At 46.5% G+C, this 25,623-nt stretch overlaps 1 protein-coding gene across 4 annotated transcripts in view; it reads left to right on the forward strand.

The window, feature by feature from the left end:
* The window catches only part of Nedd4l (NEDD4 like E3 ubiquitin protein ligase), a 320,649-nt gene that overhangs the window by 25,802 nt on the left and 269,224 nt on the right, over positions 1-25,623 (forward strand). Inside the window, exon 1 of one of the 4 annotated variants that reach the window (XM_029547161.1) lies at positions 5,238-5,523. The exons of the other annotated variants lie outside the window; for them this stretch is intronic. Coding sequence (XP_029403021.1) covers positions 5,521-5,523 — 3 coding nt within the window. The 5' untranslated portion in view covers positions 5,238-5,520. Of the gene's footprint in view, positions 1-5,237; positions 5,524-25,623 lie in introns of those variants that run through there. 4 annotated transcript variants of the gene reach the window in all.

A 25,623-nucleotide genomic window follows, 5' to 3' on the forward strand; every position in this document is an offset into this window, starting at 1 on the left:
GGCAACCTTCAGCTCTGAAGACTGTAAATGTCCCCATTTCACATATGGTCCTCAGCAGCTTTCTATAGGACCCCAGCCTCAAGGGTTTTGAGGTAGGCTGCCTGCATCCTACCTGAGATGTGTCACTTCTCAGTCAGGAGCTGGGTGACTCATGACCCTCCCATGCCTCAGTTTCTTCATCTACATAACAGGAATCAGAGTAGTAGAGTAGCCTTGTAGAGCGTTAGGACTATTTTCACAATCCTGAGGTCAGGGCCTGAAACCCAGTTAAGCACTCTGAGCTTGCTAACTGAGGTTGTATGTGCATACTCCCATGACAGCTACCACCACATTCATAACTCATGCCATTCCGGCCGAAGAGGTCCTTTCTTCTCAAAGCTCAACACCCAAAATGCATAGTGCTAACTGAGACTCAGCCGTCCAAGGACCACATTCTTGGTAAATAAGAAAAAAAAAAAATGAAGGAAACCCCTTTGAGAAGCATCAGGGAGTACTTAGCCCAAGGACATAGGGTAATCACATCCAGAGGTGACAAGTTTCCCATGGTAACTGTTTACCCAGCACTAGCTGGAACAAGGTTGGCAAGTCATTCCTCCAGGCGTACATGCAGACAAAACACCTATACACATAACATAAAATAAATCTTTAAAATTCTGAAGGAAGTGTCACAGTGAACAGGAAGGAGGGAGGACAGAGTGTGTGGAGGGGGATGTGACCCCAAGCGGTTGTGTGGGAGAGCCTTTAGTGGAGGAGTCTTCCTAGACAGGGTTCCAGGCACCAACTCTGCAGTGCGCAGCTAATCCACACAAAATTTCTCATTCAAGGCTGACCCTCTGGTCAAACCTTTGGCCTTGACATCATCATCCTTGAGGCTTTAGACATTCCAGTAGAGCTTGTGGCTTTGGCACCGGCAAAACCAACAGGGGCGTTTCTGATAGAGACCTCATCCCTAAATTCAGTTTTGGTCTGGGATGGTGGGGTGCCACAGAGAGTGACTGGAAACCAGGATTAAAGATATGACTTGAAATCTTTAATTCTAGTTCTATCCCCTGCCTCTCTCCCTGCCCCCCCCCTTTGTTTTGTTTTCTTGAGACAGGGTCTCACTATATAAGCCTAGCTGTCCTGGAACTTACTGTGTCGATCAGGCTGGCCTCAGGCTCACAGAGATGCACCTGCACCTGCCTCTGCCTCTGCCTTATCATTCAGTTTGAATCCCTTCCTGGATAATCGATGGACCCAAATTTATTTTAAGAAAAATACCTGACTGTAGAGAAGAGGAAAAAGTTCTTTATTCCTGTCCCAGCTGCTTTCTAGCGCCCAATCCCAAATTCCCCTAGCACACACTCAGCTCTCTCAGTGGGGAGTCAGGTTTGTTCCTTCCCACCATCGCCGCCTAGAGAGAAAGCAAAGGAACAAGGCTGTGCTTAGCTAGAGAAGGCAGAGTAAGTGTTGGACCACGCAGGTAAGCTAAGGGGTCTGTGTGCATTGCGGTGCTTGCTGGCTCCTGCAGCTGGAGTGGACTTGGGACAACTGTTCTCCCCCCCCCCCCTTCAGCTCCCCAGGGCAGCTGCCCAGCTGTGAAGAATAAGGCTTCCTTGGGGAGCAGGAGAGGCCAAGTTGAGAACAGGTGACCATTGTTAGTGAATTGAAGCAACCCAAATTCCAAACATGGTCACTCCGGGAAGAAGTGTCTTTTGGGCTTGGCTCCTCAAAGTGGCCATGTGGCAGATTGCTGTTGCCTCTATATGCAAACTGCGGTGTGTGCCCAAAACAGGTGCCTGTGGCCTTGCTTTGGAAGTGGAATTGCATTTGGGGAAATGCATCCCAAAGTCCAAACAACGATGCTGCTTTGGAAGGAAAGCCCATGCAGGAAACTTGTTCTTTGCCCCAAAGGATATTTGAGCACAGGGAAATCTGGATGCTGGAATCAGTTCAGGCAGAACAAAGTGAAACAGAAACCGGTGTGGCCCTGGCAGTGTGTGTGTGTGTGTGTGTGTGTGTGTACACGCTGTTACTTCTTGCTTTTCCTCTGAATCCATGTGTTTGCAGTCTCCCTTTCAGAGCACTTAACTATCATCGAGAAAGACAAAGGGTGATGGTTGACTAGATCCGGGAAAGAAACTGTGGTCAGGATATATTCTATGAAAAGAAAAGATTTTGTTTTTAACGATTTCTTTCTTTTTATTTTATGTGCATTGGCGGTTTGCCGGCATGTCTGTCTGTGTGAGGGTGAGTTACAGATGATTGTGAGCTGTCAGGTGAGTGGTGGGAATTGATCCCTGGTCTTCTGGAAGGGCAGTGTTCTTAACCACTGAGCCATCTCTCCAGCCCCAAATAAAATATCTTCAATTAAAAAAATAATGTTGGCCTACTCTATGCTGAATTGTCTGGTCTTGCCAGCAGTTTCTCCATAGCAAATATGTTTTGCATACAATTCAGATTACCTTTTTCCCAAGCACACCTTCCTTCTAGTGGGTTGTAACAGTCCAATTTCTCATTATAGTTAATGGGGCTGTGCATTTTATTTTAGCATGAAATAAAGACATTTATGTTGTCTTAGGAAGGAATGAAACATAGAGTGACTGGAAACCAGGATTAAAGATACGACTTGAAATCTTTAGTTCTAGTTCTGTTCCCTGACTCTCTTCCTGACCCCCTTTTTTGTTTTGTTTTCATGAGACAGAGTCTCACTACATAACTCTGACTGTCCTGGAACTTACTCTGTAGACAAGTCTGGCCTCAGGCTCACAGAGATGCACCTGTCTCCGTCTCCGTCTCAGTCTCTGTCTCCGTCTCCATCTCCGCCTCTGCTTCTGCCTCTTGAGTGCTAGGATTGAAGGCTTGTGCCTTTAATTTACATCTGGCTTCCAGTTCTATTTTCTAATAAATATTCTTTGGCATATTTGGGGTAATTCTGTTTATGAATATTATGCTGTCTTTTAAATTATAAAATCATTTTTAAAAGTTTTAATAAACAAATAGTGCAAATGCTTCCATTCTGTAGGGCACCCTTCTATTCTTTCTATTAAAAAAAAAAAGGCTCTTTACTGTCAGTTTCTTGGGATAACTCAAAGGAGAAATATTTTTGTTAGGAACTTGGATGCTAAGTAGAAATATTTCTTTTGTCATCTTTGTGTGTGTATCTGTGTATATGGTGTGTGGGTGTGTGCGTGAGTGTGTGAGTGTCCTCACCGTCTACCCTGTTTGAGACAGGCTCTCATGTTCACTCCAGTGCACACCAGGCACCCCGTCCCACTGTAGGACACTGCGGTTGCAAGTGCATGCTACAGCATCAACCTTGTGGATGCAGGGGTTCCCACCTCAGGTTCTCAGGCTTGCACAGTAGGCCCTTTACGCGCTAACCCTTCTCTCCAGCCCTAAATTTTAATAGATCAAGGCTTACAGAAGTGGTGACTTATATGTGCTGTTAATGGCATATGTAGATCTAGTGTGGCGCTTTATGATAACAGAGACTTGGTGATTGTTGACAGAAAGCCCGTGATTGTAAAGAAAGGCGCAACTAATTGTATGTGCGTGTGTGTGTGTGTGTGTGTGTGTGTGTGTGTGTAGAAATCGCTGCAGAAATTGGTATTAATATAATACCCAAACCTCATTGTCTGGTGATGTAGCATGAGATGTTTCTCTTGCTGATTATGTCTTACTGCATTTTGAGAGTCAAACCAGCTACCTGTTGTGTTCAAGCTTTAAGATGGAAGTGTGACTTCAGACTTGTGTGAAAACAGCCCAGGTGTTCTTTAACTGATGAGGGTGAACAACAAAACATTGTGTGTCTGTGCCACGGATAGTCCTGAGCCCTGAGAGGAATGAAGTGAAGCAACCAGCTGTATAAGGATGTGTGTGTGATGTTAAACCCACTGACAGGAAAACAGGCAAACCCAAAGATACAGAAGGAAGGGCTGCTGGTTTAGTGGTGTTAGACAGGATTCCCAGAGAGACGGCTAAGAAGAACTGGGTGAGTTGGCTTTGTGGAAGGAAGCTCTGTTATTAGTTCACTATGGCTACCATAGCAAAACACCATCCCAGAGACTTAAAGAACATAAGTCCGTGTTCAGGTGTTAGAAGTCCAAGATGAGGGTGTCATAGGGTCTTTCCAGGTCTGTCTCCTGGCCTTGTAGGTGGTCGAGGACATGGCTTTCACACCGTGTGCTCAGGAAGTCTCTTTGTAGACATACCCCTGGTGTCTGTATGTGCGCACAGGCTACTTTTTTTTTTCCTCTGTGTAACGCTACTGGTCAGATTGGATAGGATCCCTCCTTAATGCTTTCATTTTAGCCTAACTTCTTTCAAGTCCTGATCTGCAAATACAGTCACATTGGAGGCAATGGGAACTAGGACTTAAGTGCATGCAAACTTCTGGTGGGGCAGGTAGATGTTAAATCTCACCATTATAGATAGCAAACTGACTATGTGAGGACCTGATGCAGATAGGGAAAGCTGTATGGGCCACTAGGGTGGCACAATGGGTCAAGGTGGAGGGCAGCGTGCCAGGCAACAGCAGGGATGTGGTACTCCAGTCTAAGGAGACACAGTTTGGAATGTGGCGGGGGTGAGGGTGGACATGAGGAGACATGGGGCTGAGAGTGACATCAAAGCAGAAAAAGCAAAATTAATGTCTGGAGGGCTGGGGTGTAGACTGATGGGAGAGGCTGGAAAGATGGGGTCAGATGTACAAGATGAATGGGCAAACAGGAAGTAAAGAGACTGGCGACCTTGCAAAGACAAAGAATGCTCATCATCCGAAGCCTTGACATTTCTCAGCATGGAAAGGGGACATTTGGTAAATGAACCTGGAGCCCCATCGCTGGTGTGGCTGGTAAAGTCTCACTGGTTCTGTTTTGATTGCCACGCAGAACAGCTTCTGTAGCTCTCATCTGAGAGGACTCTTGGAACTAGTCATGCCTTCCCTTGTTAAGAGAAGAATATTTTAGGCTAATTAACCACAGATCCTCCTAAGAGATTTTTCAGGACCCTGAACTGGAGGTTGGAGAGAGACACCTGCGCTTGTTAATCATTGGCGTTGGCTCGGATGGTACAGGTTTTACAGCTGGCTGCTTGGCCAGCGGATGATGGGATTCCTGATAATTATTATTTTGTGTCTTACCCCATTTAGAACATGGGGGTGTTACTGCTTGGTTCTGGCTGATTTTGCTCAGATATTGAAGTTTGAGTTGTGATTCCTGCATCCATCATCCTGACTTGTAAGCACCCCCAAACCCTCGACGGGAGCTTCTTTGGGTTCTATAGAATGCCTGCTACCTATACCTCTGTGAAGGAATGGCCTCCGGAGCGGCCGGCTCATTAACGACTGTTTAGCTTGCTCAGATAACAGCGGTGAGATGGAAAGGAGGAGGTTTTCCTATTTGCTGGCATCTTCAAGAAAGACTGCAGGAGAATTCCCAAGAACCTAGAAGTAATTGGGTCAATGTGAAGTATGTGTGGGTGGGCAGGCGTGGGTCGAGGAAAGAGACCCAGAGACCGGGATCAGAGCGTGATGTCTGCATGGTATGTCTTCCGATGGACATTTTTGGATTATTGGAATATATGACTCCTTGAAGAAGCTATACTGTTTATGTGCACTGTGTGTCTCATGAGTGTATGTTTGTGCATGTGCAGGTACCCGAGCAAGCCACAGGACAGACACCCCCTGGCGCCTTCTCCTTTCTTTTCCAGACCAGGGGTCTCTCATTGGCTTGGAATTCATCAAGGAGGCTGGACTGGCTGGTTAGATAGAATCCTCCTGTCTCAGCTTCCTCAGCACCGGGACTACAAGCCAGGACTGGCTACTGAAAATGTCTTTTATTTTGAATAAGATCTGTGGGAATTAGATCTTCTGCTCTCGGCCCTTTAAAAATAGGGAAGCTCACCTTTCCAGCTCCAAACTGTTGCTTTCTGAAAACTTTACAGAAGAATTCTTGAGCCCAGAGTTTTAGTCCCTTACTTTTTTGGTTTGTTCTGCTACATCAAACAGGACTGACTGGCGATCACATGGCCAATGTGGTTTAAGTGTAACCCAGGCTTTGAGTTAGCTTCCGTGACTTTTCCCCTCTTTTCTACTGAGAAAAGCATTTCTTAATCTAAGGCAATTAATTAGTGGAGGGATAATCTTAAAACTTCATCACATGTTTTTTTGGGGGGGAAGTGTGTAATTAGTATATTATGTAAGGCTCTGTAGCACCAAGCTCCAAGGTTTGGCACCAAACAAGCACTCACTATACCACATCTATGTCGTTTTCAGTGAATCTCGACCAGCTGTGTGCGTGGCCTCTCAGCCTGCTCCCTACCAGGAGAACACCAATACTCGTGTCTCTGTGCCTTTCAGCGCCAGATGAGGTCTGCCGGGACAGTTCTATCAGAAAAATGGTGTGGGTCTTTCCCAGGGTCACTTCACGACCAAAGCAGCGGCCACTGTTTCCCTTGGAGACAAGTCACCTGTGCCCTGGCATGTGACTGACACTGCTGAGAGCCGTAGCCTAGCTTCATGGGAGCCCTTTTTGTTTACCCGGATGCTTCCCTGAAGCATTTTAAAGTTTTACACTAAAAAAAAAAAAAAAAAAAAAAACCTAAAACAAAACCAAAACCAAAACAAAACTTAATCCCTTGAAGCTCTCCTTTTTATATGTGCCTATTTTTAAGTAAGTGTATTTCAGCATATATGTTCATCATGGTGATGAGATCAGGGCAGGTAAAACGCTCTCCCCTGTGGGGCTGGAGAGACGCTCAGTGCGTAGAACTTGCTGCTCTTTCCGAGCACCTGAGCTTGGTTCCTAGAACCCGCATTAGGTGAATCCTTGGGAATCACACACACACTCAAACAAACATGTACACACATGCATATCAATAAAATAAAATAAATATTTATGGAAAACCCCACTTTCACCCCCTCAGAACTTTTGTATTCATTTTGACTCATGTGTAGTGTAGTAAGTGCCTGATTATGAGCATATAGTGTAGTATTTCACTACATGTACAAAGTGTGTATGGAACAGATCATGGCCAATCTAATGTGCTCGTAGTTAAATGATGCACCGTATAGACAGACGACTGTGACATACTAGTGTGTTATAAACCTGGTGCTGGCGGCTCATGTTCCTGACAGCTCATAGACTATCTACTGTGAACTTCAACCACAGATGCTATTTTGTTACCATTTGGTCTCTCTATAAAGCTTCTTATGGAATAGGCCTCCCAGGGCTGACCGTTTACATATCTGTTATTGAAAAGACTAAAAACTTTTTGGCTGTATTTTGTGTAAATGCACCTGGGGCATTCTTGTCCAGTGCCTACTCTAAATTGTTTAGAGAAGTGCCCCACCCCCTTCCTGGGTAAGTAAAAGCTTGGTTTCCATGGTGAACTTGACTGTGAGGAAGCTGAGTGAAACTTGTGGTTCAAGTGTGGTAATGACGTTGACCTGACCGTCTGGCATATTTCTGCCTGGCATATTTATATGCTCTTTCACTTAGTATGTCTCTATGCGATGTTCCAGTTTATGTGGGGGACAAAGAGCTTAAATATTTTCAAATTCCTCAGATGCTCGGCCAGCTGAGCTTGCTAGCCTCATTACCCTGGCAGGGGCCTAGGGTTCAGCGGCAGACAGGTCTGTGTGTTCCTGCAGTGGCAGCCTGGGAATTAGAGAATATTTTAGTCTTTGCTTGACTGTGTCTGCAAGTTGTGGTCTCAGAGAAAGCCTAACTCTCATGCATTGTCTTCCTGTCCAATTCAGGGTTTGCTTCTCACTCTGTTGATAGAGGAAATGGCTGGAGAAGATGCAGCTCCTGAAAGGTTTGGGAGTGGTTGATGGGTGGTGCCTGAGACAGGAAGATAAGAGGTTTAGGATGACAGTTGACTCTTGGGAGATGCTAGAGTCAGATGGCTTCCAGTATACCTCATGAGGATCAAGGGGGTGGGGGGTGGGATATGTAGTATCGGCGGAACAGCGGCGCTGAGCTAAGTCTGTTGTCTTATTATCAAGGTGCCATAAGTCTAAGTGACACTTTGATGTCAATATCAAGGTGTGGTCCTGGTCGCTTTTGTGCCTCTCTTCTTGTTTTACTGATGGCCCTTTGCTCATGGGATTTTTTTCCATTGTGTGTTTGTATCCTTAATATCCCTGTACAAGGGCACAAACCTACTGAAATTGGGCCTGCTTTGGTGATGTCATTTAGAATTTGATGCTGAGTACAACTTGAAAGGCCCTGTCTTTCTAGCGCAGCCTCATTCTCAGGTAGCAGTTCCTCGCAGCGATGGACAGAGTTCAGTGTTTTGGGGGTGATTTTGACATTTTGAGGGGTTACTGTTCTTGAGCTGTAACCCCCCCTCCCCCCCCCCCGGCCATGGAAACTATATGTGAAAAGTGTCGAGGCTTGGTTGAAGATAGTATTGCTTAATTATTACAAATTATTTTAAGAGTTGATGTGGAGACTCAAAAGCCAAGGGGGTAGGGGGTGGGATATGTAGTATCGTCAGAACTGTATAATACGATCTATTAAAACTTAAAGAGCATTTGTTGGGCTGGGTGTGACGTTACATGCCTTTAATCCCAGCATTTGGGAGGCTGAGGCAGAAGCAGGTTAGATATCTTGAGTTTGAGGCCAACCTGGTCTACTTAGGGAATTCCAGGACAGCCAGGGCTACATAGTGAAACTGTCTCAAAAGAATTTTTTTTTTTTTTTTTTGGCTTGGTTTATTCCATTTTCTTGAGCCAACCACGCTTTCCTGTCTTACTGACATTAACACCTCTAATTTGTTTTATTGAATGTGCAAGTGAGATCTCTGGACCTTGCCTCTTGTTCTTTTCATAGAAAATCTTTTATAGAGGCGCGCTGTTGGAGAATAAACTGACTAATAGCAGACTCTCATCTTGGATGGGAGCTGGGATGTCCTTTTGTCTGGAGATCCCACCGATGACCTCTGCGGGAAACTGATGGTGGCATATCCTTGCTGCCCAGTAGCTCCACAAGGAGGAGTAGCCTCTTCTTCATTCTGAGGTGTCTCTGTTACATTGTGCATGAAGCCCACACACCTTATTCCACCGTAAACCTAAAGAAGCAGTTGTGAGCCCAAGTTTTCATGACAGCCCCCTGAGATCCTTCTGTGTCCCATGAGCATCTCCCACTACATCAGGACCCCTTTAATCTACATCAGGACCCCTTTAATCTACATCAGGACCTCCTGGTTCTCTATAAGCCCTGCAGCAGTTGGTCTGTCTTGAAGTGTGGTGACTACAATTTGACACAGTAATGGAGGGAATGGTCCAGAGCTTTCCAGCCACCACGGTAGGCAGAGTTCAGGCTTTGGAGCTTCTTAGATTTTGTGTTGTATCTCCCTTGTCTTTGGAATGATGCTTGAACCTGCTTGGAAGTGCTCCCCCACTCCCCCCCCCCATTTCCTCATTTACAAATCAAATATATAATGAGTTAGGGCACATACTTATCCAATGAGACCCTGGTGTGGTAGCTCATTGTGGTAGCTCATTTGGGCAACTGCTGATGGACAGGGGCCACCTACACTCTTACACTTGCTTTTTCTGAGTCAGGGTTTTGGGTGAATTCACTCCTTTCATCTCTACTACAACCTGTAGCGTGCGTGCTTTGCCTCTCCTTGGAAGACACATTGGCATCCTGAGCAGCTATGGCTCCTGGCAGTGCTGCTGCAGCGGCTAGAGGAAGAGCCAGGGTTTCCATTCGCACATGGGTCACGTAGCATGGTCCCTCACCCGCAGGGCCGTGTTCAACTGACACACTACGGCATGAGATTTGTCTTCATGGAGACACACATGTAATGGGTCACTGATGCTGCCTATGACCGCAGGAGTCCCTTTGCCCACTATGTATCTATATATCATGACTATGAACTCATTCCAGCTCTAGCAACTGGAGCCAGGCATGCCTTGGGAGGTAATTTTGTCCCTTCTGCCCTAGTTCTCTGGTTTTGGTGCTCCAATGTAGCCATTCACCCATTAAATGTCATTTTGGGGACTTACAATTCCGTCATTCCCTATTAGATGTAGCCCCATGTCAGCCCCGAGTGTGGCAATCAAGCCCTTTAAGAACCAAGGTAAGTTGGTTCTGGTGGTGCACAGTTTTGATCTCAGTTTCTCGGGAGGCTGAGGCGGGATGATTACAAATTCAAGGCCAACTTGCATAAGTAGTGAGGCCGAAACAAAAAGATGTCGGCTGGCGGAATAGTTCAGTGCTAGAGAACTTGATGGCATGCGTGGGAGTCAAGGTTAGCGAGTACTGAAAGGAAAAAGAAGTTACTGGCAGAAGGGGGTATGGCATGGGAAGGATGGAGTCAGAGAAGCCCCTGATTCTTGCCACCCACACCCTCCTTTCAGATCAGGGTATGTAACTAACTAGGGCCATTGGCAGCAAAGGAGGTAGAAGTGTAGACAGTAAAGCAGTGTAGATTCTCACTGTACGTGAGGTAGATGGTGGGATGCTGGAGTCAGGTATGCGTGTAACCTCCTAGTTGCAGATGCAGAGATTGTGTAGAATAAAGAGGAGTTTCCGAGTGACTCTGGAATTGAGACTATGGTGGGTCTGTTGGGGCACAAAGTGCCATGCGTATCCAAGGGACTTAGCAGAAGTCACAAGTGTCAAACAGACAGGGAAGGAGCAATAGGCCCGGAATAAATGGTGGCACTTCAGAAGTACCGAAGTCACATGAGGATGGCGTAGAATTAATGGATGGGAGATAAGGACTAGAACATTCGTGATTTAGAAAACTTTTAAAAGCACAGAAGCCACTATGGCCCAAATTCAAGTTTTGTGTAATTTAAAAATCACAGATTTGAAGGGGAAATGAAAAATTCTGACTTTTATTCTAAAATCAAAAAACTAGTCTCTTACCTCAAATGCCATTTTACACACACACACACACACACACACACACACACACACACACAAACACACACGCATGCAGTTTCCTTTAAAGTAATAATGTGATACTTAATGCCCAAAAAAAAAGACATTTCATTGAAGTGGGCAAGGCAGGTTATCAGTTATAAGTGTGAGATTTTGGGAGTGTGTAGTTTGCTAAATATAAAATTAGAATTATTTCCCCTGGATATCCAACATGGAGTAGTTGAAGAAGTATCAACCTGACAGGCAGGCATCTTGCATAAGGAACTGGAAGCTGTTTGGTAAGAATGGGGAAGGTGTGTTAACTACTCGTTTTTACTCAGCTTTCCAGTCTGTCAAAGGCACCTCCCGAGACCTACCCAGGTGAAGGTGTGTGTGCGTGTGTGTGTGTGTGTGTGTGTGTGTGTGTGTATGTGTGTGAGTGTGTATCTCCATCTGTGTAGCCTGCAGCCCCTATCCTGCTTCCATTTCACGGTGAAAGTCCCCTGGAAACTCCATCATGTAAGGAGACATGTAATACATTTTGGGATGCTGCTCTGTGACCTGGGCTTATGTGTCACTTGACAGCAGTGACTTCATTTGTGGTGGTGGTGGTGGTGGGAAATCCCATCAGTTATTCAAGTACTGTGTTCTTCCACACTAGAAAGGAAGTGAGTATCTGAAGGCAGAATGATGGAGAAGGCCTGGAATAGGCTGAAGCTGGAGGGAGTTATAGTCACTCTCCTAGAATTGGCACCGTTTTTTAAAAAAGTGTTTATATGGAAGGAATACTAGATGTTAGAAAAGGACACATGAGATTGGGGTGCAGCTTAGTGATAGAATGTGTACCTAAGATGAGGGAGGCCTTGTATCCTAACATTCTCTGTCTGTCTTGTCTGTCTCCCTCCCTCCCCCTCCCCCTTCTCTCCACACATTAACTGAATGGATCCAATAAGATAGTTGAGGCAAGCCTGGGGTTTCTTGGAACCTTGGCCCCTTCCCTCCTCACGGTTTCCTGTGGCCACAGACACCGAGTGCTGTGCCCTGTCTGCATATTCAAGTCCCACTTCGTGGCCACAGAGCTTGCAGTCTCTCTCAGGGACACAGCCCGCCACTTGGCCTGTGCACATTTCTCTGTTTGTAACTCTGGTCACCCAAGCCCCGGTGAACAACTTGCTCCCTTTTTTTCCTGGTCCTTCCCTGTCTTCCCTTGCTCACCCCTGCCCATGGACCTCTGCTGAGGTGATGGCTCCCTTCCTACCAAGCTAAGTAGAAATGTGGGTGGCGTTGGAATTCCATGGTCTTCCCAGTGCCCACATGATCTAAGAAAGAGAGGGACAGGGCACAGGGATCAGCCCACCCCAGGGGTTGCATGGAGGAACCCTTGCCTGCTGGAGACTGGGAACCTCAGCATTTATGCCACCAAGCTTGAACAGCACTGCCAGTTCCTTGTAGGCATTTCTATAGTTTCTCTTAATTCATACTGGGAGTGAAATACCTACATACCTTAAATTCTGTCAGAAAAGTGCCTTGTGTGATCATGAGTTTTAGGTTATAGGTTTTTCAGGATGTCAAGCGCTTAACATTTTGGGGCTCTTTCTTTGAGATGAGTTTGCTTTTTTTCTGCTGAGAACTCCTCCACCTGTGTGTGTGTGTGTGTGTGTGTGTGTATCTGTGCAGACAGTATATAGTCAGCAGCTTTGTGCCTGGAAACGGTGGGTTAATGGCCTTTGTGTATAGACCCACTTCTTCAGGCAAGTTTGATGATTTAAGGCATTCGGCCGATCAACCATATCTCCACCCCCTCCCCCTTATGGATCTACCTCCTAAGTTTCATTTGAAATGAAGAAACCTCAGCAGGTTCTGCAAACAGCTCCCCGTTTCCACCAGCATAATGGCTTTTTCCTTTATAGTGGAAAAATACAATTGATCCTTCCTGCAGGCCCATAAATGCCCGTAAATCAGGACCGCAGCCGTGTTAGGATGAGAATTCTTTTGAGCCTCTCAGAAACCTTTATCACCATGGCAAATTGTTAAGAAGAGCAGGTGGCGGTCATAACTGGGGAGAGATTTTCCTCTGCAGATTACCCGTTGGCCACTTAAGGTTCTGGTGTTCTGAGCCTTGAAGCCAACGCTTCCTAGCAGTTCAGATGGGGCCAGCAAATCTCAGGAGGCGAAAGCATTTGGAACTCTGCCTTCAAGTACAAAGGAGAGAGTGAACACCATGAGGAGGGTTTTGTTCCTAAGAATTATGGCACAGCCCTCCAGCTCTGCGGCCTTTTATCCTGATGGGGGGAAGAAACGAGACCATTGTCAATTACTGTGCGGAATAATATTTTAGTGCCAGCTCCTCTCAGAGTGCTGTCAAGAACAGGGAGAGAGTGAGCAAGCCGTAGAGTGTCTTTCTGAACTGTCGCCCAGGCCTCAGGGTGTGCACTTGCAGGAGACTTGCAGGGCCAGCTCCAAGTGGAGAAGCATTGTGTTCACCAGAAGAAGAAACAGAAACCCTAAAATAAACCCATCCTTAGTTGAACTAATGAAGCACCAGCCACAAAATTCTTTTGATGGGTGAAGGACGCAGGGAACCTAAAGCCCTGGGTGTCTCCTCTGCTGACACTTGGTTTCCTCCAGGCTCTACCCCAGTCACTCACCTAGAATGTGCTATCTTATCTAAGGGTTAATCCTAACAATGGGCCTTCATATATGCAAGTGGGCTGGGATGTTTTGCATACTGATCTGGTGGTGTTGAGGGCCAGAGGGGATTTAATGGAAGCATTTGCATCCCAGAGTTTGAAGTAAAAGACTCCTCAGAGGAGCCTAAGGTAGAGGGCAGGCTGGACTACAGAGTGAGGCATGAATGGATGGATGGATGGATGGATGGATGAATGAATGAATGAAGCATTTAGCAGAAATAAAAATAGAGCTGGTGGGAGTGTGGCTTCCCTCCTCCTAGTTTTATCCAGAACGTTGTTAAATAATCTGGCAGAGTACAGAGTGCTCAGCTGTCTTCGGGGAGAGCACAGGGTCAGGGTGAGGCTAAGCAGAGGACTTTCTGAGAAAGGACTGGAGAGATCTGGTCTCCCTGGTCGGGAAGGTCAGCGGTCATGGCTGCCGAGATGTCAGGCATCAGCCTGCATCAGCCTGCATCAGCCTGCAGAAGTGGGAAGGTCAGAAGCAGGGGCTGCAGAGATGCAGAAGTCACTCTGATGGGTCCCTCCATGAAGACTCAGTCTTAAGAGACCAGAGAGGAGCCACTGCTCTCTTCTCCATGTCTTCTCTATTCCCCATAATTCCTTTCACTTTCGGGCCTTTGATCGTGGGCTGCTATGAATACAGGGAAGTGTTTCAGCTCCTGATGACAGCTGTCTGGGTTCAGAGTGTCTGTTTTTTTTATTTTTTATTTTTTATATTAGTTCTGTGAACATTCTTGTGCCCCAGTTTCCTCATCTACACAATAGGGACAGCATCTATTTTAAAGTGTCACTGGACTGTGTGTCATTCACCGTGGCCATCAGCATCTTGCCCTCGCATCTCAGGGCCCATCCCCCCATTTTCTTTGGGCAGTTTTCCGTGCTCTCAAAAGCTTCCAGGTTTCCCGTGGAGGCCTGGGGAGGTTGCTGGGTACTTACAGGTTTGCAAGGAAATCACAGGGCTTCTACCATTGAGCTTCAGATTTTCAGCATGAAAAAGGGGTGCTGACACCCCTGACTTTTCACACATATTTCCCAAGTCATGGTGTGAACACATGCTCACAGCCAGCAGCCTTGCTCAGGTGACTAGTTTGGGAAGGACAGAGGCAGAAGCTGAGTATAGATGCTCTGGGGGTGCTAACCCCAATCAGAAGTCACTCTGATGGTCCATGTCGCCCAATAAGGTTCAGACTCACAATCTTGTCAGAGCAGGTCAAAGCCTTATCACGTACTACTTGACACGGTGAGTTTTATACGCGTTCTTGTGTGACAGTTTTGATCCTTATCCTACTGTCTAGCCACAAATTACAATACACCAATGACAGTCAAGGGAGCTTGTTTTCAGGTTGGTCCAACGACTGTCTGGTACCTGTTTATGTGCCGATTCTAAATGTTTTGACTTTGTTATACAAATAGCACAGCTTTATGCAGAGGAATTTTTTTGAGGCTGCACCTGTCTGGTTTTATGGGTCCTTGTTCCCCCTCATAGCATCCAGCCCACAGTTTTACTGTGACAACTGGCTTAGTTTTAAATGGTGAAAGCAAGCAGGCCCAGATTCTCTTGTACGCCACTGACATTTGCTGACCGTGTGCGGGGTTCTAGACAGCAGCTTTCTCTCAGTGTTAGGAGTGGGAGAGGGATACTTCACATCACTCCGTGAACATTGAGGACCGTCGTGTCACCCCGTGAGCATTGAGGACCATAGCAAGGTAAAAGAAACTTCCCTTATGCATTAAACAAGGCCACTTCCCAGAGCGCCATCAGAGGGCGCAATGCACATTCTACCCAGGAGGCCCACCGACTTGGATGTTAGCTTAAACAGGTTGAACGTGCTGTTCAGAGTTCAGGGTGTTTTGGATATTAGAGGTTTGAATTAGGATGGTCGGTGGATAGCATGTGTTCAAATATTTCTAAATTCAGAAAAGTCTGAATCGGAAATAATTCTTGTCCCAAGCGTTGTGAAGAAGGACTTGATCCAATAGCAGAAGAGATATAGTCTAACTGGGGATGGAAGGATGGTGTTTTGGTATTAAGATTTAGAAGGGACTTGCAGGGACCGTTTACTGGTGATGCCCTGGGCTGCATGCTCAGTATATGGGCATTTAAAGCCAGCTTCAAGCAAGATGGGTCAGACCTCATTTCTCTTTTCTTTTCTCTTTATGTTTTAGAGAGAAAATTTACTGTGTGTGAGAGAGTGTGAGCAAGAGAGGGAGAAAGTGCTGGGACACACAGACAGACAGACAGACAGACAGCCTACAGAGCTCCTATATAGCAGGAAGTGTCCCAAGCAATGGTGTACCCATGAACCTCATTGCCTGGGGAGTTGTTAAGGAGGGTGTTGTACAGAAGAAAGGGAGGAATGGGAGATAGAGAAGGCCACACTTCCTGCCTGTTGCTGAGGAAGGTGGAAGGGAAAAGGCAGAACACTGGTCTAGTTACTGCTGTGACTCCTGGCCTGACTCATGAGCCACATAGGAATGATGGGGTGTCTTTGAGAATGCTGGAACTTTTCTCAGGGAATTCGGGGACCACAAAGGGTATATTTTGGGGATATTAACAGTTAGGAGTGGGGGAGGGGAGTATGCAGAACCCCCACATAGCAGGAGGAGGTGTCCCAGGAAGTAGCTACTTAAGATGTCCCATTTCTGTTGCTTGCTGAGTTTCTGCCTGCTTTTACAATATACTCGGAGGTCGTGTCTGACAAACGGGCAGGCCCAATAAAATGAAAATGATTAACGCGGGACCAGGAAGGAAGGGATCGGAAATGGATGTCAAGGACTCCTGAGACAGATGGTAGCTCTGAGTTTCCTGGCAGCCAGGCCAAGAAGAAGCTAGGATGATGCAGCTCCCCCCACCATCTGCTCTGCAGCGCTGGAAATGGGTGCTAGGAGGGGGTCTGCCCAGCAGGATACACCCTTGGGCCACCAGTCCTTAGATCTTTTAGCCTTATAAACGAATGAAATTATCCTGTAGTCCAGTGGTTCCCAACCTTCCTAATGCTGTACAACATGCAACCTTCCTAATGTCTCCACAACATGCAGGATTGTAGTAAAGGTTTTACTACAATCCTGCATGTTGTGGAGACCCCCCCCACCATAAAATTATCTTTGTTGCGACTTCATAACTGTAATTTTGCTACTGTTATGAACCATAATATAAATATGTTTTCTGATGGTCTCGGGCAACTTTTTGTGAAAGGGCTTTTTTTCCCCAAGGGTTGAGAACCACTGCTCTTTGTAGCTGAATGTGGTGGTGTTGGCAGGGGGCTTGCGAAGATGCTGTCGGGCAGTCGATTTTTTGGCCAGTTCTCTCTGAAGTCAGTATGAAGACTCTGTGTGGAGACTTCTGTTACCTGCGTGTAACAGAATTGCCAGCTGAGGCGCTTCCTCAGGGTGGTAGATGGTTGCTTGGGTGGGCAGGCCCGCACGGGCAGTCTCCTGATCTGTGCGCGCTCTCCCTGACCACCCGTGACCCTGAACTCACCTGTAAAGAACAGGATTGGACCGTATTTAGTCAGGCACATGCCCAGTCTGTGCAAAGCCCAGAGCTCAGTCCCCAGCATCAGAATGATATCCTGCTGTTTGAGGATACGTTTTTTTACAGGGACAAACATTGCTGTTTATTTGATTGATTGATTGATTGATTGATTGATTGATTTTAAGACCTGCCTCTTAGCCGAAACCTCCCAACTCTTTCTTCTGGGAAAGAAAGTGAACCTAAAACAAGCAACAAGACTAACCAGTGAACAGAAGAAACAAACAAAAACCCGACTTTTTTATTTATTTATTTTTGGTTAGTGCCAGTGCTACCTTTCCTGTGACACTCGAAGATGTCTTATCTCTCTCCACATTTCACTAAGAGAGCACCTAAAGGAGTTGGGTAGTGGAGGCTGAAGCTCCTTGGGAGGGCTTGAGAGGGCAGTAGCAGCAGGGAGAACACCCCTACTCTCTACATGATATTTTAGTGTGTTCTGCTTGATGCGAGAGGGAATTGGGCAGAGGCGGGGCTGAGTGGAGCGCCCTATGTCCTCTGTGTGACTGGGTGTCAGCAGTGTTACCTCTCCCATCTTCAGCTTGACCGGCTGGCTGCCTTACTGAGGGGGGTGTCGTCCTCCGAGCCTGGGAGCCCGCCAGCCTGAGAACAAGGCCCTTGCAAGCTGCCCGTCCTCAAAGAGGGTTCTGTTCTGCCCGGTTTCATTTGCATTTGGTGTGTGGAGTGCCTGGTGACCGAAAGAGCTGCTCTTTGTTTTGGGTAATGAGGGCCGAGGTTTCCGTCTGTGTCAAGTGTCATCTGAGGAGCACGGAGCTGCTGCTCCTCTGCCCGCCGCCATTCCCCTGAGCACATGGGGCTTCTGCACACCCCTCAGTGGCCAGACTGCAGAAGGCCCGGCAGGAGAGAAAGACAGCTGTGTTCTCAGGAGGAAATGCCCTCCCTGAGCTGTGTCTTCACAGTCCAGGGCAGCTAGGAGGCGCCTTCTCCAACTTCTTCCTTTGGGTAGGTTTGCCCTCATTTGCACCGTGAGCCAAGACAAGGAAAGGGCCTCTCTTCTCCTTTATTGTGCCATGCTAGGTGCTCATGGAAAAGTGAGTAAATTTTTCATGATGAAGTAAATTTGGAAGCAATTGTTACGGAAGCAGTGGTTAAAGAACATTTATTGAGCCCCTCACCTTGCTTAGGCTACCAGGAAGGTAGGTCTGAAGCAAGAGCCAGCAGTGGTTTGGTGATCCTCCGTTGGTTTCTGCACATTCACCTCATTTCTGGCCTATTTGAATCCTTCTGGTTATGTCTTCACCCACATCAGAGGTCCTATTCAGCTCGACAAGGAAAAAACTCCTTGGGATCAAGAAGAGAGTATATTCTCTGGCCTGCTTAAAACCTAACACCCTGCCCTCCTTTCTTTGATTTTTTTTGTTTGTTTGTTTTGTTTTGTTTTTCAAGCTCTGATAATTTGTTTTAAAATTAGATGGGGGATCTAGTTTCCTTCCTTCCTTCTGTTCTTATCAGAGGGGCAGTACTGCTGGTTTGGAGAACTCTAGTCACAGGCCTGTAGGACCTGGCCCTTAGAAGTCTGATTTAGAGCACCTAGTGTGCACCCAGTTTTGACTCCAGAGCGCTTCTCTGGAAGCGCTGCTTTGCTTTGTAACCCCCGCACTGAAGACATGATCAGAACCAGAAAGCACACACGACTGCTCCTTCGAGGTATCTGGCAGAACTTACGTGTTATTAACAGGCCATACTTTTCTCCTGGCAAATTTTGGGACCAGTTTTAACATCCAGATTTCTTCCTTTAAAAAAAAAAAAACTGAAATAAATAAAAATTGGCATGAAAATATAGTGGAGGTTTTATCTGGTGCCTGTTGCTGCTTCCAGCGTGCGCAGCCTTTGTTGGCTTGCCCAAAGTCCCATGATGTAGTTTCCAAGTTCACAGTGAGGGTCAAAGGTCGAAGCTGCTGCCTCCTGCACAGGGGACTGTGCTTGTGTGTCCTCCAGTGGCCCTGCAATCACAAACACTGCACAACTCAGAGGAGGCTTCCAGGATAGACTGAAGGCATGGGATACAAGACTGCCTCTGTGGGTTTCTCTGTTAGGGTGGCCATTGATTGGTTGAACTCTTAGCTAGTCTCAGATTAATTACTAAATACTCCAAGTACAGTGTGTGGTATACACAGATCTCATATGTGGATGTCTCCCACTTTGCTCACTCCAAATACGCATACATTTTGAATATTTAAAAAGTAATAGTCCCAAGGTACAACAGAATTCAAATTTCACTTATAATTACACTTTGCAAGTGTGTGTAGTATAGTATGTTTGGGTGTGAAACATACACACTCATGCTAGCACTTCTGTTCACAAGCCACTTGGACCTGTGATCAAGACTTTGTGACTGATAACTGTATGCACTCCCGGTTCAGATGCAAGAAGTGAAATGCATAGTTGTGTGGCCAGGGATACATTACTGTGACATGTACCAAAATGACAGGAACAGTAGTGGACTAGTGGCTTATTCTGCCCAAGACAAAGTGGAGCTTAAGGCCAAGAGTAGAGAGATGTAGCATCCAAGTCAACCCAGATCTATTGCTTACCCGCACCTGACTGGGGCATCTTCTACCTTGCCTGGCTCTGGTTCAACAAGAGCGAGCCTTTGCAGAATCTCCTCCTGCTCTGGCTTAGCATCTGTGTACGAGTCCCAAGGGTACACACTTGCTTTTGTAAATCAAGTGTTTTTAACCATTTCTTTAAGCATCCCACCTGCTGCTTACAGTAGAGGCTGATCTGTCCCTACCCCTACCCCCACCTCCCTCCCACACAGGCAAAAAAAAACAAAAAAAAAACAAAAAACAAAAAACCAAGATCTAAGATGGCAGCAGAACGGCGGAGCCCGCTGTCGGTGAAGTCAAGCTTGTATGGGGTTATGGGGTTACAGAGGGATGGGAGACTCACCATGGGAAAGTTGGCAGCATGGCCTTTGGAGACCCTGCAGCTTGGGAAGCAGTGACATAGCCTTGTCCATACAAACGAGGAGAGTAGCTGAGAGGGACCCAGAGACAGTGGCGAAGGAGCACAAAGAGGTGGATCCCAGCATAGAAAGTACCAAGGATGAAGTGTATGCGTATTCAAATTTCTGGCAGACAGTACTGTTCACAGCAGTTAAAAGGTATTTGACCTCAGTATTGTCAGTGTGGGTAGAGGAAGTCGAGACAATAAAGTGGTTGGTGGATTAACAAGATGCTACATAAATGGAGTATTAGTATACTGCAGTGTGAATAGGCCGTAAAGTAGGATATATTACTAAGAAGCCGGGTTCAGTGGTTACATGGACTCCATGCACAGTTGTGAGGACCAGAGCCCAGCACCCATGGAACAAGCTGGGCATCCTGCAAAAGCCAGTTCCAAGTGAGCGGCAGAGGGAGGAGGACCGTTGAGGCTTCCTAGCTTCCAGTGTAGCCGAGAAAGCAGAAGCCCTGGGCTCAGGAAGAGACTCTGCTGCAGAGGAATAAGCAGAGAGAAGTAGAAGAGAAACCTGGGGCCACCATGTGGCTGCTTAGTGTGTGTACAGGAGCATGAACCTGCATACGTACACATCCTCTCACAGATACACTTCCACACACATAAGTACGTAAATCTTAAACAAAACCACAAACGGTACTAAGGGTCTGGAGAGAAGGCTCAGTGTTTAAGAGTATTTGTTGTGGAAGATCCTAGAACTCACTGGGTGGCTCACAATCATTTAAAACTGAGTTCCAGGGACTCTGTGAGCCCTGTAGGTGCCACACACATTTAATGTACACACTTACATGTAGACAAAACACTCATACTCATAAAGTAAGTCTAAGAAAATTAAAAAACAAAAACCGTAAGAAACCACGTACTAAAACGTCACCAGTTTTAAGGTTTCATGTGTGTGAAATATCTACAGTAGGTACGTGTATAGAAACAAAACAGAGTAGTGGTTGCCAAGGTCTGAGGGAGCGAGAAATAGCAATGTATGAGCACAGGGTTCCCTTCTGGGGTAATGCAATGTTGGAACAAGATCTTAGCGGCTATAGCTGCTGTAGCATACTGTGAAAGTACTAATCCTTCACATTGTTCACCTTAAAGTTGTTCATGTTCATGAATTTGACCTCTCCTAAAGGTGGGATACTTTTGGCTAAGGTATGAAAAAGATGCACACTTCCAACAAGGAAAGAGGCCATGCACTTTAAAAACTGTACAAAAACAACTTCATCATTCCCAGTGGTTTTTAAAATTAGATTTATCTTCATTATGTGTATGTGTGCACCTGTTCCGGTTGAGAGATGGCATGTGTGCATGAGTCCAAAGGCTACCAGAGGCTGGTGCCCTGGGGTCCCCTGGAACTGGAATTACAGGGGATCGTGAGCCGCCTGGTGGGTGCTAGGTGCTGACCTCAGGACCTCCTGGAAGAACAGCAAGGGCTCTTACCTTTGAGCTGTCTCTCTAGCCCCTTTCCTAATGTTTTAAATGACCAGTGTACTACTTTCTCTTTAAAAAATTCCTGTGCGGGCTGGTGAGATGGCTCAGTGGGTAAGAGCACCCGACTGCTCTTCCGAAGGTCCGGAGTTCAAATCCCAGCAACCACATGGTGGCTCACAACCATCCGTAACAAGATCTGATGCCCTCTTCTGGAGTGTCTGAAGACAGCTACAGTGTACTTACATATAATAAATAAATAAATTTTAAAAAATTCCTGTGCATTTATAATTGACTTTTTTTTTTTTTAGAAATGTTTTACCAATTTTTACAGGTTACAAAGAACGATTGCAGGGTATTTCCCTATGACCGCTAATGTTTCCTCAATTTTTTTTTTTTAATGACATCAGAACTTTAAATTTTTATGACTTCAGTACTAGACAGATCTTGGGGACTGCCTGTACACATGCGCACGTAGCAGTTAATACTCACACTCCAGAGAGCCAACACTACCCTTTGCTACTGAGTATTCTGAGAGAATTCTTTTATCCAAGAGAAGGTGCTATGCATGCCCTCAAAAACAGAGTAGGTTTTGTTTGGAGTTACATTAGCATTACCTTGGCTCCTTCTAGGTTAGGGGAGGTAACGTCCAGCAGGCATTAGGGCTCGGCAAAGCGCCTAAGCTTTGAGGATAGGCTCAGCCTCAGAAACTCATGAGGACTGGCTGGCAGCTGAAGGTCAGATGTGATGACCTGGTTGTGTCTCAGCTTCAGGATATGAGGGGGGACGAGGGCTGACAGGTAAGATGCCTGGTGATGATGATGCCATGACTGGGCCACGGTGGTGCAGTGCGCCACAGGACGATCTATGATGATGCCTGTGTCCCAATGAGGCACGGTCATCTCATGGGCCACAGGAGGCCTGTGGTCCCGTTCACGACCAATTCAGTTGATGACTGTGCTTTGTGTGCTTTCGGGCTTTTGGTTTGAGGTCTTGTTTATGCAGCCCAAGCTGACCTTGAACCCAGGCTACCTGATGCTGTCTTCGGTGGTGTGTGTGGCAGTTTCTCTCCTGCCGTCCGAGGATGCGGGCTATACTTTGTGTTGCAGCTGATTTACTCATACTTAACCCAGAGGCTGGGAGATAAGCATTAGTCAATCTGGAGGCACACTGCCTAATAAATACTTGTTAATGATAAGTGTTATTAAGGAAGCGACACTTGGGATACAAGGAAATCGAGATCTTAATCTACATCTTGTAAAATGCCAAGGGAATCCATTATTCTTTGCTTTTGATCATTGGTAATGTGTTTTGATTCAAGCTGTCTCTTTCCCATACCCATGGTCTTTACATTTTATTTATTTATTTATTGGCTTCTCTTTCTTACTTATATTTTGAACATGGTTAAGAACCTTAGGCAGAATGCCTGGCAAACACCAAAGTGGATGCTCACAGCCAGCTATTGGATGGAACACAGGGTCCCCAATGGAGGAGCTAGAGAAAGTACACAAGGAGTTGAAGGGGGCTGCAACCCTATAGGTGGAACAACAATATGAACTAACCAGTACCCCCTGAGCTCGAGTCTCTAGCTGCATATGTAGCAGAAGATGGCCTANTCGGCCATCANTGGGAAGAGAGGCCCCTTGGTCTTGNAAACTTTATATGNCCCAGNACANGGGAANNCCNGGGCCAAGNAGTGGGAGTGGGTGGGTAGGGGAGCAGGGGCGGGGGGGGGGATAGGGAACTTTCGGGATAACATTTGAAATGTAAATAAAGAAAATAATAATAATAATAATAATAATAATAATAATAATAATAATAAAAACCTTATGCAGTGCCCACCATGGCAGGAATAATAGGTCAGTATATACTGTGAAGCTGACTGCCTAGGATGGCTCATACCCTCTGCATGCATCTTAGACTTTATTAAACTAAAATCTAATTAATCCAGATTTTTCTCTATCAGGGTTGTTCGTGTGCTCTCAGGTGGTGCTTTTTGGATGAAAGAAACATGAAAGCCAACTTAAAAGCACTTGCCGTTAGTGAGCAGCTTGGGACGCAGACCCAAGGATATCTCGGTGAAGCGAGCCACTTCCCTCTGGCAGCCAGCCTTCCAAGGGCTTAGATCAAGGGCTGGCCCTGAATAAAGAAACCCTAGAAAGCCCTACAGCCCAATGTGCATACACATAGTCCAGCCAGGGCTGTTTCTCGACCTCTAGGAAGAAACTCATTCCTGGCTAGATGTGTGTCCAGTGAGAGCCTAGGTATCAGATGGCTTCATCCAGGAACACACACACACACACACACACACACACATACACACACAATGTATATATTATGTATATGTGTACACTGTTGCTGTCTCCAGACACACCAGAAGAAGGCATCGGATCCCATTACAGATGGTTGTGAGCCACCATGTGGTTGCTGGGAATTGAACTCAGGACCTCTGGAAGAGCAATCAGTGCTCTTTACTGCTGAGCCATTGCTCCAGCCCAAACAAACGCATTTTTAGTGCTTGTTTGGTTCCGATCAGCCAGCTCTCTCCAGTACTGTAAAGTTCAGGACCCCCCTACCTCCCACCCCTCCGCACAGGCAATGAATGACACCACCCATGGTGGGCTCTTGTGCCCACAATCCAACGTGATCTAGACAACTCCTCAACAAACGCTTTCTTCTCAGGTGATCCTAAGTCATGGTTAGTTGATCTTTAAAATTGACCTTCACAGTCTTTTTAAGATAATTTTAAAAGCACTGGTCTGTGGAAAGGCACCAAAAAGGGCAGAAGCTGCCACTCACGGGGATCTTATAGGCTCGTCTTTGCAGAGTGTCTACTGATAGCCTGGCACTGTGAGTCAAGAGAAAGGCAGTCCTATATATAACCTGTGCTGTGGAGAGGGTGAGGGCTCAGTGTGTCAGCAGTGCATGCCGGGACTGGGCTGCCTGGGGGAGGAGCCTGGACCTCATACTTCTTTGTGATGCTTGGGCAGCTTGCTGACTTAGTTCTCAGGCATCCTCTTCCCGCATCCACACAATGCTCTAATGAAGGACTCATCCCAGAAGATTAAGTAATTTAATGTATGCCAAGTTCTGAGAGGAGTGGCTGGCAGAGAGAGTAAATGTTTAAAAAATACTCTCGCTATACAAGTATGGCACAATAATATGTCTGGCCACAATTAATCCTCCAAACATTTCACACAGAGTGGGTGGTCTCAGTCTGCAGCGAGAAAGCGAGAAACCTCACCAGTTGCCTACAGCCGAGGATGGAAGAGGGATTTGAAGCAGGAGCTGGACTTGAACCCCCTAGGCTCTTGTAGCCTGTGATGTAGACTGACAAGCCAGGAGAATGGTATTCTTTGCAAGGACCACAGAGTGGGTGGCTTCAAGGACAGGCATTTATTTTCTGGAGAGGAGATGTCCAAGATTAAAGTGTGAGCAGATTTGGCTTCCTCTGGCCTCGTCCTGGGCTGGCAGGTGGCCATCCCCTCCCTGTGCCCTCTCCAGGCCTTCCCTCTGTGCTTCCAAATTTCCTCTTCCTGTAAGGAAGTTCTATTGGATTAGGGCCTGCCACAGTCACCTCATTTGAACTTGATTCCCTCTTTGGGCATCTGTCTCCAAACGCAGTTGCAGTCAGAGGTTCTGAGGTAGGACTTCAGCGGAGGGATGCTCAGAGCACCAGAAAGTCCAAAATGGGAGCTGACAGCTGGAGGACTTGGCTGGTAAAGGTGAGAGAAAAGGCAGTGCCTGGAACACAGCTAGTCCAGCCAAGAGCTTGTTCCCTGAGATGTTTGAAAATGACTTTGAAAGGACCAAGTCCCTAAAGGTGGAAAGGTCCATTTGTATGGTGAGAACACGCCCAGAATGTAGGTGCCTGGGATTGGCATATGGTCCGCTGTGGCGTGAGGCCGTGGTGGTGGGAGAGGGGCTGATAGTCACATCGTGCCAGCTGCCCGAAAGCAGAGAGGTGAATGTTGGTGCACAGTTGGCTTCCTCCTTTTCCTGTCTTCTGTTCAGTCTAGAAGCCCATGCCATCCATGGAATGGTACTATGTAGATGTAGAGTGTGTCTTGTCAGTTAAGCCTTCCTGAAAACATGCTCTCTCTCTCTCTCTCTCTCTCTCTCTCTCTCTCTCTCTCTCTCT

Source organism: Mus pahari, chromosome 15, assembly GCF_900095145.1.
Source record: "Mus pahari chromosome 15, PAHARI_EIJ_v1.1, whole genome shotgun sequence".
Lineage (NCBI taxonomy): Eukaryota > Metazoa > Chordata > Mammalia > Rodentia > Muridae > Mus > Mus pahari.